General features: G+C 35.7%; 1 protein-coding gene and 1 pseudogene across 2 annotated transcripts in view; both read right to left on the reverse strand.

The window, feature by feature from the left end:
* Positions 1 to 9,341, reverse strand: part of hecw1b (HECT, C2 and WW domain containing E3 ubiquitin protein ligase 1b) — a 34,525-nt gene extending 25,184 nt beyond the window's left edge. Inside the window, exon 1 of one of the 2 annotated variants that reach the window (XM_052547687.1) lies at positions 9,074 to 9,341. In XM_052547687.1, the coding sequence (XP_052403647.1) occupies positions 9,074 to 9,118 (45 nt within the window). In that variant the 5' untranslated portion in view covers positions 9,119 to 9,341. The remainder of the gene's footprint in view (positions 1 to 9,073) is intronic. The other variant, XM_052547688.1, reaches the window with a different exon arrangement.
* A 900-nt stretch (positions 9,342 to 10,241) lies between these two features.
* Positions 10,242 to 12,812, reverse strand: LOC127950556 (C-C chemokine receptor type 4-like; annotated as a pseudogene).
* Positions 12,813 to 16,227: the final 3,415 nt, after the last annotated feature.

The following is a 16,227-nucleotide window of genomic DNA, read 5'->3' on the forward strand; positions in this document are numbered from 1 at the left end:
TGTAATAGAACTGTAATCGGAAGCTATTATGAAACTAGGGCTGGATATCGAATCGGATGCCCCCATTCGATTCAATTTCAATTCTTGATTTTTTTAAATTACATTCAGTGAATATAGTTTTAATACAAATGCTATTGATATTTGTAGAAAATGAAGAGTATCAGCTAACAAATGGTGAATTAATAAAAAGAAATTAAGAACCACAGGTGTAGGGTCATTTTTGAAACAATAATAGGGCCCTTAATTTTTCTGGTAATCAGATGTAGGCATAAAACATTAATTTAATTTATCCTAATCAAATGAAAATCAAACCCTTTTTTTGGCAAACAAAATACAGAGGTTTACTGGTAAAATAAAAAAAGAAAACAAATGTGATTATTCCTTTAAAAATAAAGATTTATTAATATTTATTATGAGTTTTAAGACTACTAAATAGTAATATATTCTTTTGTTTCTTAACGTTAAACTTAAATTTAAATTTGACAGGTTGCCGGTAATTCTCATCAACAGTACAGTATCTCTGCCATGATAAGCGCTGAATAAATGACATGCTTTCCATTGTAACATCGCGTAAGTTAAATAAGGGTGGCATCTAGTGAAGAAGACTAATGAAAAAATTCACGTTAATCACCATCCTTAAAATGATTTAATCTCCTAAATGATTAAATGTGAAATAAAAATAGCTACAAAATAAAATATTCAGAATATGTTGTCAATTTTTCATTTTCAGAAACTATAACATTAAAAAGATACAACACTAACAATATGAAAACTAGATGGTCTTCATGTATATTATTTGATATAAATGATTGAAATACGATACACTACAGCTCAAAAATTAGTGGTCAGAAATATATATATTTTTTAATAAAAAAAATGCTTGTCAAGGCTGCATTTATTTGATCAAAAATACAGTAATATTGTGAAATATTATTACAATTTCAAATAATATATATACGAATATATCCTGTGATGCAAAGCTGAATTTTCAGCATCATTACTCCAGTCTTCAGTATCACGTTATCTTTCAGAAATCAGTCTAATATGCAGATTTGCTGCTCAAGAAACATTTCTTATAATTAATGTTGAAAACTTTAGTGGTGCTGCATAATATCTTTCTGGAAAATGTACCTTTTTCAGAATTCTTTGATAAACAGAACGTTGCTAAATAAAAAATATCAATTGCTTAGAAATAAACATACATTACACAAAATATGTTACGGTAGTGCATATGATATAAAACGAAATAAAAAAATAACAGTATGTGACAAAGTGGAGTATTCAGGAAAAACAACGCTGTAGATTGGTTCATCTTTGTCACATGACCTCACTCCATGCATGTTTCATTCAGTGAGTGAATTATTTCTCTGATGATTGATTAAATATGTATCAATGTAATGTAAATGGTAGGCTGTGTTTTGGCTAAACAAATGATTTACAGACATTAGGTTTCATGACTTCCTCATCTTCTGTCTCTGTTCACACACTGACATGCTTTTTCTAAAGACAGAATTTCCTGCATGTCACTGCTCTGAAAGAACAAGAGGCAGTCAAGCAGCAAATAGCAGATGTGGTGGGACCCAGATACATGTGTAGCCCAAACCACAGGCCATGCGCGTCTCTGTGAGATGCCAAGATCTGTGTGGAAATCAACCTGGGTCTTGTGGTTTTCTGTGCAGTAGAGATGGATTAGAGTGATCGACTAGTAATCCAAAAACTGTTTATCCATTATTGAAGAAAACCGAAGAGTTTATTTAGATTTTCTTTCGACTTTCTTTTTTTAAATATTTTTTTATCAGTATTGTTTTAGTTGAAACAGCACAGCACGGGGACACCAAGGTCATGAGTCCAATTTCCCTGGACTGTATGAATTGAAAAATGTGAACATGATCGCAATGTTAGTCTTGGGGTATCCCGCCAAGTGCATAAATGTAAATGTTAAAGGAGATGAATTCAGAGATAAGGCTTTCCCAAACATGAAGACTGCATGAACAATGTGGGCCGGTCTACTGTACATACTGAAATGTGTTTGCAATAAATTTAATACCTTAAATCATTTGAAAAAGTCAAGAAAATTACTATTATTTGTGTTCAACGTAAGAGTTTTTTATTTGTTACCTACCATGGCTTTCATGATGTAAATAAGGTAAAATAAATAAAAAGAAAATTCACAAAGTTTAATCAAATACAATGATTAAACCTATCTCTGGCCAAAAAAGTTTATTTTTAAAGTGTGGCGAGTAAAAACCTTTATAGTAACTCGATAATTGATATAACTGCAACATAATATATTATGTCATCTTTTAATGACTTTTAGGACGAAACTAATTTACTGTTTTTCCAAAGAACACACATTCTGCTTTAATACAAAAAACTATTGTCATTAAAAATGCACTAGATCACACTATCAATAATATGGTTATCGGTATCAGTCATTTTCAAAACCGATTTGCCGATAATAAAGTAATTTAAAAACATTTAAAGAAAGTTTTCGTCAGAGCCCTTGTTATTCTTAATTTTGACATTAATTGTCATTTTTATTTTTCATAAATATCATTTAAAAATATCGATTATCGATCTACTTGATCTGTAATAATCGGTATTTGCATCAGCCCTGAAAAACACATAAGGTATCGATCGACCCCTAAACTACATGGCCATCAAATACTGAATGTCACTATTTAATAGGGGTTGCATGCCTACTGATTTCTACTAGTCTATTTTTTATTTAAAAAATACTCGTGGTTCATACTACTGTAAATAAAAGACATTAAATCAATAAACACTTTTTAATTCATAGCCTTATGCAACAATTACATATGTAGATTGTCAAAACTTTATAATTATGACATTACATATAAAAATTTTCATGTAACTGCCAGTATTTGTATCTGTAACATTTTTGTATCTGCATTCGGATACAACGTAGTACAGTTACTTGATAAGTCCGTTATGGCTATATTTTTTTTCATAGTTATCACTGAACAAGTATGCCGTTTTAAACTAAAATAATTATTAATTTCTAAAATAATATTGATCATGCAAGCAGAGAGATTATTTGAACATGACTGAAATTACGCATTACATTACGCAGAACTCTTTAAACGAGCTTAATGTTTAGTGAACTTCACTAAACAAATGTGTGTGTGCCGCGAAAACCAGCAAAAGATAAAGATGCAAACATGTAGGACAAGTAGAAAATGTATCCGTATCTATTAGCCTACTCTTGAGAGAGAACTGGTTTGGTGTTTGAGAGACTGAGACGCGCAGTGCGGCTGTTTGATTGGTGAGCGTGCTGTGCTTATTCCATTCATTCGTTTCATATCGTAGCCTAAAGTTTAAATTATTGCCTTTTAAATATATACAAATAATAGAACGTGTATTTATGTATTATTATAGGTGATATTACTCCTGCCAAGCTCTGATTTCTAAGAGATGCACGGAGAGACAACAGCAATGCTGTGTTTGATTTGCACTCTTTTCACTCATAAAGTTTACATTCATTCACTTCACACTCGTAACTTTAGAGCTCTCCGTATAATATTGCACTGATCCCCTGGCTCAGCTGTTATCTAGCAAACACCGGATTGTGCCAGCTTCAGCCAAGTATTCAGGCAGAATTATTCCTTGTCTTTGATTAGTTTTTGACGGAATAAGGTATTTGGCTTCAGGCACACCCCTATTTACATATTAAAATTTTACATGCAACATAAATAAGGTCATAGAAAGTGAAAGTGATGAAAGTGAAAGATATGTGACATTCAGCCAAGTATGGTGACCCATACTCAGAATTTGTGCTCTGCATTTAACCCATCCGAAGTGCACACACACAGAGCAGTGAACACACACAGAGCAGTGAACACACACACACACACTGTGAACACACACCCGGAGCAGTGGGCAGCCATTTATGCTGCGCCACCCAGGGAGCAGTTGGGGGTTCGGTGCCTGGAGAGAGAACTGTACATGCACTCCCCCCACCTACAATTCCGTCCGGCCCGAGACTCGAACTCACAACCTTTTGATTGCCAGTCCGACTTTCTAACCATTAGGCCACGACATCCCTCATAACAGCTACAAGCAATACTGTAATCCTAAAATTCACGTCGTACTTGAAAACTCTTTGTACGCATTATGGTTAATGCATGCTCGAGTAGTGGATTGTTTCCGACAGCGTCGACTAGTGGTTGATTAAGTCGATCACTCGACTACTCGAATAGTCTATGCAAGCCCTACTATTTAAATACAAGCCTATTAACTTTTTTTCCGATATTAAAGGGGTCATATGATGCTTTTTTTTAAAGATCATTATTTTGTTGATTTGGTGTAACAGAATATTCATACCGAACTGGTGTATATTTTCGTTACAATATTAATTTTTAATATACTGCCATACCGATGTATTTAATTACTCAATGTTCGGAGCGAACGTTATACTGCGCCACGGCTGTGTGACACTGTTTCAGATGGACCCTTTACAATGATGCACTTCTAAGCAGAGGGTAAACACAGCAGTGCTCTGGTGTTACATTACAGGGAAGATGGATGCTGCAGAACTAGTAGAACATGACACAGAAGAACTTATGCCAACAAGAGCAGCCAGGTCTGTTGTTTGGAGGTTTTTTGGTTTCCAAAAATCGGATGTCGACCAAACAACCATTTTATGCAAGTGCTGTCGGGCTACAATTGTCGCCAAAGGTGGCAAAATGAGCAATTTGCTCCAGCATCTTAGCCACCTTAGCACTACTTAAAATAATAACAAAACATAATAGCTGACTCAGAAGTGCCAGATTGCCAATATAGTGTAATATTATACAATTTAAACTAACCATGTTGTGATTGACAACCATACCAGCTTCCATTGCTATTATCATGACAAAAATAAGATAAAAGACAAAAATTTCTGTTGAGTTGTAAATAAATGTATCAAATGTGTGGTAAGTAAATACTGTTTACCTGAGTAACTCGATAACTTGGTATACCTGCAACATAATACATGTGTCAGGTTTTTACAGAAAGCACAATATTATGCCATTAAAACAAAAATATAAAAAACAAAATCATAGCATTATTTTTTGTGACAAGTGCAGATGGAGTTATCTTGAGTGACACAATGACCTGCAATGATTGTAGTAAAACAGGAAATGCAAATGAACTGTATCAGCTATTATATTATAACCCTGGGGAGAAGTTACCAAACCATTGTGAATCTCAGCATAAGCCAAGGCCACACTTCCTCCTCCTCCATCCCAGTTTGTACGAAGCCTGCAGTGCAACAAAACTCACACAACATGAACTTGAAGCCCTTATGACACTGCACAAGCAAAAGATGCACTGTAAACAAGACTAATCCCAGCATTCAGAAACATCCACAAAAAGACACGCAGCAAATCCAGTTTCACACACAATCATCAGCTGTTTCTGCTTCCTCCATTCAACTGGGAAATCTGCAAAACTTACAGGACAGATCATGCTGAAAAGAGCTTAGAATTCAGAGCAGGAAAATGAGCGAGTGTAAAATGACACTTCAGACTGCACCAAACAAGCAATACATTTCTGAAATATATAACCTATTTGTTCCAATACATAAAGCTTGTCCATCTGCCATGGTTTCAATCTGGCATTTCCTATTTCTGTTCCTGTGACTTCAATATCGTTTCTTGATCTCTGTTCACTCTTTACTGAATTAAAACCCTAAGGACAAAAAATTTAATATCTGTCTGCGGTTAAGGAAGATTTGAATTGCAAAATCAACAGCATTTATGGCATAATTCTGACTATCTAAAATAAATTACAGTACAACTATTCAAATAACGTCTGGGGTCAGCAAGCTATTTTTAAAGAAATAAATACTTGTTTCAGCAGCAAATCAACATATTAGAATGATTTCTGTAGTATCATGTGACACTGAAGACTACAGTAATGATGCTGAAAATTCAGATTTCTACAGGAATAAATTAAATTGTAGAATACATTCAATAGAAAACAATTAGCCCAATTTTAATTGTTATAATATTTCACAACATTTCTGATTTTACTGTATTTTACAAATGCACCCTTGGTGAGCATAAGAGACTTCTTTCAAAAGCATTGTAATTGCAACAGCAGAGTAATAATTGAAAACTTCAATTCCATGACAATGTAAAGCCTAAAGTGACCATTAATTGTCACTAAGAACAATGCAAAATGTTGTAAAGTTGTAAAAAAATATATTATTGGAGTCTTACTAAAGATTTACCAAAAAATACAATTTCAGTTTTTCTACATGTTTAACTTAGTGTGTAGTGTGGCATTTCATTGTAATCATTTGTGAAATGTACTAGTAGCAAGAGTGGGAAATATCTAAAAAAAAAAAAAAAAAAAAAGTACTTCTAGTTTAAGTGCCTCACTGTAACCTCGATTTGCTGAGTGAGCCAAAGAGCCAAAGAGTATCGAATTATGCCACAAATGCTTAACCTGAATCTGCAATATTCCATTTGTTCCAGAATATAATTTTATATTGACCGACCAAAGATTGTATGAGGTTGCACTGCACTGAACTGAAATGCATGTACATAAGGCATGAAAACAGACGTGTATCAGTCAGAGCTTCATCTGCCGTGATTTCCTGGCCAATGCAGGAAGATCACCACAGGGCAAAGGGCCAACCGCAGCACAGCAATATCATTAGCAGACTCTGACACACGTGACCCTCGTAAAGGTTAATGAAAGGGCAGATATCAATTTTTGTAACGAGGTCACTGCTTGGATTAATTTCTTTTTTGTTGACAGAAAATAGTAGGAATGCCAATTCTGATGTTGACTTCATTGTGACACGCTGAAACAAACTGAATCTTCCACTGGGCTCATTTGTGTTTACAAGATGAAAGGAAGCTTTACCAATGCACCTTGCAAGCACACTGACACAGATAAATTAATTATAATCATTATGGCCCCAGGGACAGGCTCCATTAAATACCACAGTGTGTGTCTGTGTCTCGCGCTGGATGAGATGCATTAGCTCGAGCAGCGTCAGGCTCGCAGAGCCAAACCGAAACCAGAGAATCTTAATGTACTTACATAACGGAGCACGCAGGCCTACAAGAGCAGGATATTTCTCTCCAGAATACAGAGATCAAGCTACAATTCTTTTAGAAAGAAGATCTGAAGTATGTAATCTCCTCTGTGACGTAGAACAGACTCTAGCTGGACACCAAAGTAAATATGCTAACAACTTCCATGTATTCTTCATGACATATCTACAGTGATGCTATTTTTGCTCCTTGCAGGTTGTTTACCATTGCATACTATGAACATTCCTAGTTTTGTGACCAATTTCTTATGCTCTTCTACTGTACAAAAGCATCTGCTAAATGCATAAATGTAAATGCAGTTTTGAAAATTATAACAGGATGCCACTTGCATTGTATACTGACAGTATTACTGGTTTTGTTCTTCTATTTAAAGTCACTTTGGACAAAAGTTAAATTCTAAATGCTTTTATTGCATAAAATAAATAAAAGAATAAAAAATATAATAAAAAATAAAATAATAAATAAAATAAAATATAATATAAAAAGCTAAATAATCGTATTTATTAAAAATAGACTTTAGAATGCATGTAATTATATTCAATTTACATTTTACATTATAAAAATGCCACTGAATAAATGCAATGCTTTGTGCATTAAAAATGCAATGCTTTGTGATATCAGTTTAGTGGAATTTATGGCATATTATTTTAGTATGTATTTTAGTTTTATTATAATTAAATTAATGTTAGATTAAATATATATATTCATAATCATAGTGTAAATATGGGACTATATTTACAGTAAATGTCATGTATAAATAAAAACGTATGAAGTCAGTTCACTCAATAATGTCCACGTCATCATGTGAAGGTCGTTCAGCAGGAAGCACTCCTGCCTGGAAAGGAACAAGGCCTTTTTTTCCTCTTCTGAAGCTTTTCTGATTTTAGAGCGGATCAATAGCCTGTTGGTCTCAGGTGAATCAATACTAATCTACCTCATCTCTGCTCATCGGCTAAATGATTTCTGCTCTTAACGACCCCTGAGTAATGAACACACGTCCCCAACTAAACACGGAAAACCAGCTTATCATCCGTCGCAGACATCAGCTTTTACATCCATTATTGTATTTGCTTGTTTATATTATTATTGAATTTCATCTGGCATTCCTGTTTGAGATGACTTCCATTTGTCATTTGAAGACAGAAACAGCTTTTTATTTTCCATTGTAAATATTTTCATCATACCATACAGCCACAAACAGTTATACAATCAAAAATGACCATCGACCTATGACTGTCTGGGTTCATCATAACTTCTTTTGCACTCACTTAGGATGGAAATTAGGTGTAGACATTTTAGTAGTGAAGTAGTTTTATATATAGATTGTAAGGTTTAAGATGGTGTTTGTGTAGTTTGTGATTTATTTAACGACCCTCAGTTTTTTTATTGTAAAAAATACATTTATTTTTATCCGAATGAAATGTATTTAATACATTTACTGACAGTATTTTTTTATGTATTTGTATGCCCCTCCCTGCTAACCTTAAACAATCTAAAAAAGTAAATATAGTTTTTGATGTGATATATATATATACACACACACACGTCACATTACTTCACTTGTCATGTTTTTTTTTTTTTTCATTTTTAATTATTTTTAAATTGATTTAATAATTATGGCTTCATATATGTATAAATATAATACACAGACATAAAAAATGCATATTTTATATGGCTTTAGGTGTAGTGTTGCTGTATCGAGTTTAGGCTTCAGGAATGAGGATGAGGATGCTCATCTGGGCCAAATACACACGCACGTGCACGCCAACGCGCGCCCCACACAAAGACACGCGAGGCCTTGACTGATGACGAACATTATCTGAATAACACTAGGCAAAATAAATCGAAACAGCTTTTTAATCAGCATTATTTGGCAGCGCCGTGCACTATTGAAGTCTCCTGACTGTTACCGTACTGTCAACCACTGCCCCTGGCTACAGACGTTGCACATCACGCCTTGCTAGCGGTAACTTACATCGGTGTAACACACATACACTCACCTGGGTTAGTATCACCTGCCGGTGAATCATCACCTTCTCGTTCATATGGCCATTATCCGTCCCATATTAACCCGCGCAACAGCCGCCCTTACCTCACATTTGCCCTGTTTGCTAAGCTACCGCAGGAGATGCTACATCCTCTTTCCTGGGTACCAGGAGCCTGTAACCAATGGAAACGCTCCGTCAGCTTGATTTCTGTTTTTTCTTTTCTCCAGTTATGATCGTGACTACGTCATTCACCCCACCCGCGCACGTACGCACATTCCGCACTGATTTTCTGGACGCTGACTGGATGTCTGGATAGCTACTGGCTTCTGATTGGTCGTCCCTGTGGTGGCTGGATTTGATTGGATGAATAGTTTGTTGGGCTTGGATGTGATTTGATTTCTCACAGGACGCTGTTGGCGAACAAGTGATTCTGGGAAACTGTGTTTTGACGACAAAAAATGATTGTTTGTGAAAAACAGAAATGGAAAGATATGTATATGAATTCAGAAGAGATTATAATATTAATTTAAAAAGAGATTTTGAATTAATTTAAAGGTTATAAGGACAAATATACCTCTGTATGTGCACTAGACACATTTATAAACCAATCTGATAATGTTTACTTGTGCATTGCACTACAAATCATATCTGTTTTGCACAATTTCATGAACGTTATTAATGCAAAGATCTTGTACAGTCTCAGATTATGTGTGTAGCCAACAATTTATGATATATCAGATATGTAAAAGTCTATAATTGCTTTTCTTATACTTCTATTGTTGTATATTTATTAGTAGTATATTTATTAGTTTAATTAGTATATAGCCCTGTGGTCCTACACATGTTCACACATGTAGCAGAATGACAATATTTTGATATGATTTGACTTGATTTGTATCTGAAATAAACATGATGAATTAGCCCATAATGCTATTATATGGTTCTTATTTAAAAAATTTATGAAACTGCATGGAAGGATTGAGTAGTCACTGTATTTTATATATGGATATTTTCTACCAAAAAATCCAAATGAAAGTATTCTTATCATTTTAAATTATCAGAATTTATCTATGACAAAGGGTTCTAAAAATAAGTGTTCCCATGGCTCAGTTTGCCCCAGGTTTGGTGTAAGTTGACCTGAGTTGAATCAGTGTGTAAAATGAACATCCTGAAGCTGATGAATAATCTGATAATGTAATTTAATAATTTCCTTTTACAGACAGTCATATTAATTTTCTATAAAGATAACTTTAACAATATAAAACCAACAAAATGAAGTTTACATTTCAATATTAATTGTTTGTTTATAAATAGCAGTATCTGGCAACACTGCCAGAACTTAAACTGATAGTAATCAAAAAGCCCACAAACATGTTATTGCTGACAGGATACCATTTACTGTAAAGCAAACGTCACTAGTGCAGAGATCTGTAGAACAAGTATTTTCGTTTATGCAAGAAATGGTTATTAATGAAAAAACTATATCAGTAATAGGCCTATATGTATTACTGAATGAATAATAAACAACTGATGAAATGATATACCCCTAACATCAAGTAATGGTGCAATGTGATATAATTTAACAATACTCATTCCTCCAAAACAGAGAAAACATCAGTCTCTTTTAAAGTGTTTAGTGCAGATAATGAGTGGGGTTATTACAGCACAATTTCGACCCAGACCACACTATTTTCAAACCCTGGTTACGGCTTTCCATTCCCCCAAAGTGTTTCCTCTTTTCACAGTCTGGCAGAAATGATGCGTGGCTCTAAAATACATTGTCACATGATAGTAAAAGTGTATAGTTGCCAAGATTCAGGGTGTGGGTCAACTTACCCACTGACTCAACTTACCCCACTCTCCCCTTCTTCCATTGAAGATGAGACAGAAGCAGGCTCAGAGAGTGAGGGAGAGCCCACTCTAATAAAAAATTGACAATATATATATATATATATATATATATATATATGTGTGTGTGTGTGTGTGTGTGTTGTTTTAAGTAACATTTTCATTAATACATTTGTTAATATTGTTACTTTAAAAAATATTTCTGATATCGAATGTATTTTTGACAAAATATTTACATATGTAAATAGATACAAGTAGAAAGTAAAATATTACAATTCTTATCAATGCTTTTTCTAAATGAGCTAAAATTGAACTGTCATTAATATGCACCGAATGAGAAATAACTGGACATTAAACTCAAAGGAAACATTACACTTTGGATTCTTAGTTTTTCTTTTTTCTTGTCATTCGTATTTGTGTCCTGCCAACAATACATTTATCAAGCAATATATTTCACACATACAAACCACATTCCTGTTAGTCCTGTTCATGTTCAGTAGTCAGTGATTGGGCTCCTGGTTGATGTGGTTTTACTGGTTGTTGACGGCATGGCATAATCGATTTTCAGACACGTTATCTTCTTGAAAAAAAAAGATTCAGAAAATGGGTTTGAAACTTCTTCTCCAAAAAAGTGTAGAAGACAGGGCTGATGCAGAAGTACAGGTAGGCAAAGTTTCGTGTGACGTACAGTGCATAGTCGAGGGCATCTGAGCAGTCGTTCTGCTCTCCAAAGGACTTCTTGATGGCTTTCAACAGGATGACCACATTGTAAGGCGTCCAGCAGATGAAGAAGGTAAAGACCATGACAAAGATGAGTTTGACCGCCCTGCACTTCTCCGCCAAGCGAGTGAACATGATCCTGATGGTGATGCGGATGTAGCAGTACATGACGATGAACAGAGGCACCAAGAAGAACAGGAAAAACTGCTGATAATAACCAATCAGCTCCCATTTTGTGAGGAAAATCTGGTGGTAACCAGTTATTTCACACAGCAAACCGTTTCCACCCTTCATCACATCGTATAAAACTATATCCTTTATACTCGCCAAAATACTGATCACCCAGATAGCGGCGGATGATGCAAACCCGTACACCTTCCTTCTGCTCTTGGCTGCAGAGATGGCATGGACCACTGCAAGGTAGCGGTCAAAGGTGATGAGGGTGAGGAAGAGGATGGAGCTGTTGAAGCCGATGAAATAACAGCTTCCCACCAACTTGCAAAGTCCTTGGCCAAAGATCCATTCAGACTTGTGGTAGACTGCCCAGAAAGGGAGGCTAAAGGTGAAGATGAGGTCTGAAATGACGAGGTTGAGCAAGAATATGTTGTTAACCGTGCTGAGCTTCTCATATTTGTAGATGATGCACAGCACCAGTCCATTTCCAAACAAGCTCAGAAAGAACATAATGGAGTAGAAAGCTGGGAGAACTGTTGCTCCAAAGTGGAGCACATCGTTTTTCTTGCATAAAGCAACCTCTCCATATTCTTCATATGGCGTGTCATTTTGATAATCGAAAAAGTTCTCGAAATCTTGATCACTAAAATTATCCATTGGTATCTATCTGGTTGCTGATGTCAGATTTCTGCTGTAATAAAATCAAACAAAAGCAAACACACAATAACACAGTTAATATACATTTGGATTGAGGCTCATTCTGAGCATCAAATATTGGCTTCACTCACCGATGTCTTTGGTAGAAGAGTGTGTGAAACTCTGAGCAGCCCTGGCAGAACTGATACAATCACGTTGTGGCTTTCCGAAAAAACAAAACTCAACACACACATTCCACACATTCCACACTGATTGCCTGCACGACTGGATGTCTGGATAGCAACTGGCTTCTGATTGGTCGTCCCTGTGGTGGCTGGATTTGATTGGATGAATAGTTTGTTGGGCTTGGATGTGATTTGATTCCTCACAGGACGCTGTTGGGGAACAAGTGCTTCTGGGAAACTGTGTTTTGATGACAAAAAATTATTGTTTGTGAAAAAACGGAAATGGAAAGATTATAAGAGATTTTGAATTAATTTAAAGGTTATAAATAAGCACAAATATACCTTTGTATGTGCACTAGACACTTTTATAAACCAATTTGATAATGTTTACTTGTGCATTGCACTCCGCACTGTCTACTCTCATCCACTGGTCAATCTGGGGACTTAATTGCATTACTGTCACCTGTGTGATCACTCCCCGCCACATTACATTTAGTCATTTAGCAAACGCTTTTATCCAAAGCGACTTACAAATGAGGACAATGGAAGCAATCAAAACCAAGAAAAGAGCAATGATATAAAAGTGCTATTTATGCAAAGTTTTTGTACAGTCTCAGATTATGTGTACGTATAGCCAAATATTTTTAGTATATCAGTTATGTAAAGGTTGTTTTTCTTATACTTCAATTGTTGTATATTTATATTTATGTTTAATTAGTATGTAGCAGGGCTTCTGCTTGTAAACAAAAGCGTCATGCAATCTTTTTTAAAACACTTTAATGTGGGTAAGTTTCTTAAAAAAATAATTAACATTTTGAACAAAAATCTGAAAAAAAGACTGACTTGGATTCAGAATGATCGATCAACACCCCAAAGCTTGACTGTAATTATTACCTCTTCATCAGTAAACATTTTATTTCATAATTTTACAGGTTTGATGCTGTTTCATGTCAGATGGTCGTGTTAGACTACATTTGTTAGTATCATGTGTAAGTATATAATACCTAGACAGTAAAAGAAATGGACACAGCAACCCCATTGGATTCAACAGAGACAAGTGAATTCAATTAGAAGCACGCACTTTCTGGGGGTCGAGCGTACAGCGCAGACTCAAACTGAGCCTGATGCCGTAGATGTCACGTGAGCAACCTGTAAGTCGTCTAACGCTGTGCCAAGCGAAATCTGAATCACCACAGGAGCAAATTTTGATAAGTATTCTGATTAATTATTTTGTTATTTTTCATAGTATTTAGTATTAATCGTCCCCCCAATTGTCTCATAGACAGTAAAAGATTACCTGCGAGCTTCTCCTTCTGTCCATACGTTAATTTCGACAACTGTGCGACAGAGAGTCGCTGGATATGACGCAATCATTAGCCTATTTTTACAAAAACTGCTTCTACAGGGCCATAAGGTAAGATACAAGGTAATGGAGCATTTTATAAAATTTTTTGTGTTTCTTTAAAAATAATTAATGGACAAATGGAGTCTTTAAATGCCCCAGATGTAAAGTCATTTGCTGTCAAAGTGACACCAAAATTAATGGGAGTCAATGGAATGCTAACAGCAGGAGGGGGTCTGCTAATCAATGGCAGCGCCCAGGGAAGCTTCAATAAAATATGAAACGCTGCCCCCTGGTATAGTCATAGACAGTAAAAGAAATGGATACAGCGACCCCATTGGAAGTCAATTGAGACAAGTGAAGCCCGTTTTTAGCTATTTTTAGTACTTCTGTTTCTGACGTGCAGACTCAAACAAAGCTTGACGACGTAAGCAACCTGTCTGACAGATGTAAATCTTCTAGTAGCTGTGCGTGCAAACTGCCATCGTTAATCTTGCAGAGACGGCGAGCTTGAGCGGGGAGTTCTTTGGCGTGAGTGAGCAGGAGTAAGTATTCTGATTAATTATTTTGTATAGTATTTTAAAATGTAACGCCAGTACGCCATATTAAGTTAATTGCCTGCGAGCTTCTCCTCCTGTATGTACGGTAATGTGACAGAGAGTCGAGTGTTTATGATGCAATGGTTAGCCTATTTTTACAAAAACTGTTTCTATGGGGCCATAATGTAACATAGAAGGTAATGGAGCCCTTTATACATTGTCGTGTATCTTTAGAAATAAATAATGGACAAATGGAGTCTTTAAATGCCTCAAATGTAAAGTTATTCGCTGTCAAAGTGACGCCAAAATGAATGGGAGTCAATGGGAATGCTAACGCAAGTGAAGTTCGGCTACAAGATTGGCGGTACGCGGCCAACTTCAACTTCCTGTCGACTTCCTTGCCGCCTGGGTATAGTATCTGTTGTTTCTTTTTTCTTCTTCACTTGTGTATTTTTTTTTTTATTCTGTACAGAAGATGTGTACTAGCGCCCTCTACCAAATAATAATGATAACATGGATTCTAGGAGTATAGCTCAAATATATTTAGTCTTTTTGTAAGTTTAAGTCAAGTATACTTGTGTCATTTTAAGTATATTTCTGAGGAGTACATAAAAGCATACGTTCCTATTTTGGGTTTTAAAAAAGTATACTAATAGCACACTTGAATAAACTTCTTTTTCGTAAGGAGCCCTGTGGTCCTACACATGTTCACAGTGTCAGGGATCTGGCAAGCCCGGTCTCTGCCAATCATCAACGCTCACAGTCCCCTGATTATTAACTAGTCACACCTGCCCCACATCACAGATCCAATCACTGCCACTACAAGAGCACTCACCCGTACCTCAGTTCCCCGTCAAGACTCCAACAGGAACACTTGTCTCCTGAGCTCCTGCAAGTCAGATGCAGTGTATACTCACCTTTGGTGTTACACTAACCTGTGTCTTTGTTCTCCTACCCTGAGGACCGCGGATCACCAGTTTGCTACCAGTGATTCGGCGGTCGCTGAAGTCTCCTATGATTACCCCGAGTTGATACTGTCCTCGGCATCTAAAGAAGAAGAGAATATAAGTGATTGATCTGTGACTGTGGCTTTGACATTAGAGAACTGAGTGAACTCACCTGTTTGCATTCCCGTCCCATGTGACTACCATACTGCCCGCATCAGAACTATAGAGTTTCACCTTGCACTTGAGGATAAAGGATTCACCGAACACTTGTGTGTGTGTGTGTGTGTATATATATATATATATATATATATATATATTTCAATAAATCACTGTTCTGAATTCACCTACCTCTGTCTCCCGAGTCTATCCTGACACACACATGTAGCAGAATGACAATAAAGCTCAATTTTATATGATTTGACTTGATTTGAATCTGAAAAAAAAAGTGTTCCCATGGCTCAATTTGCCCCAGGTTTGGGGTAAATTGACCCAAATTGAGTCGGTGTGTAAAATGACCATCTGACTGAATCTGATTCCAACCTATGTGAAATTAATAATAATTTAAAAACCAATTAATTTCCTTTTACAGACAGTAAGTTAACTTTAACAACATAAGACCAACTAAATTAAGTTTACATTTCAATATTTAATTGTTTGTTTCTAAATAGCAAGCAATATCTGGCAACACTGCCTGAACTTAAACTGATATTAATCAAAAAGCCCACAGACATGCTATTGCTGACAGGATACCACATACTGTAAGGCAAATGTTATC

Source organism: Carassius gibelio, chromosome B2 (genome assembly GCF_023724105.1).
Source record: "Carassius gibelio isolate Cgi1373 ecotype wild population from Czech Republic chromosome B2, carGib1.2-hapl.c, whole genome shotgun sequence".
In the NCBI taxonomy this organism is placed as follows: domain Eukaryota; kingdom Metazoa; phylum Chordata; class Actinopteri; order Cypriniformes; family Cyprinidae; genus Carassius; species Carassius gibelio.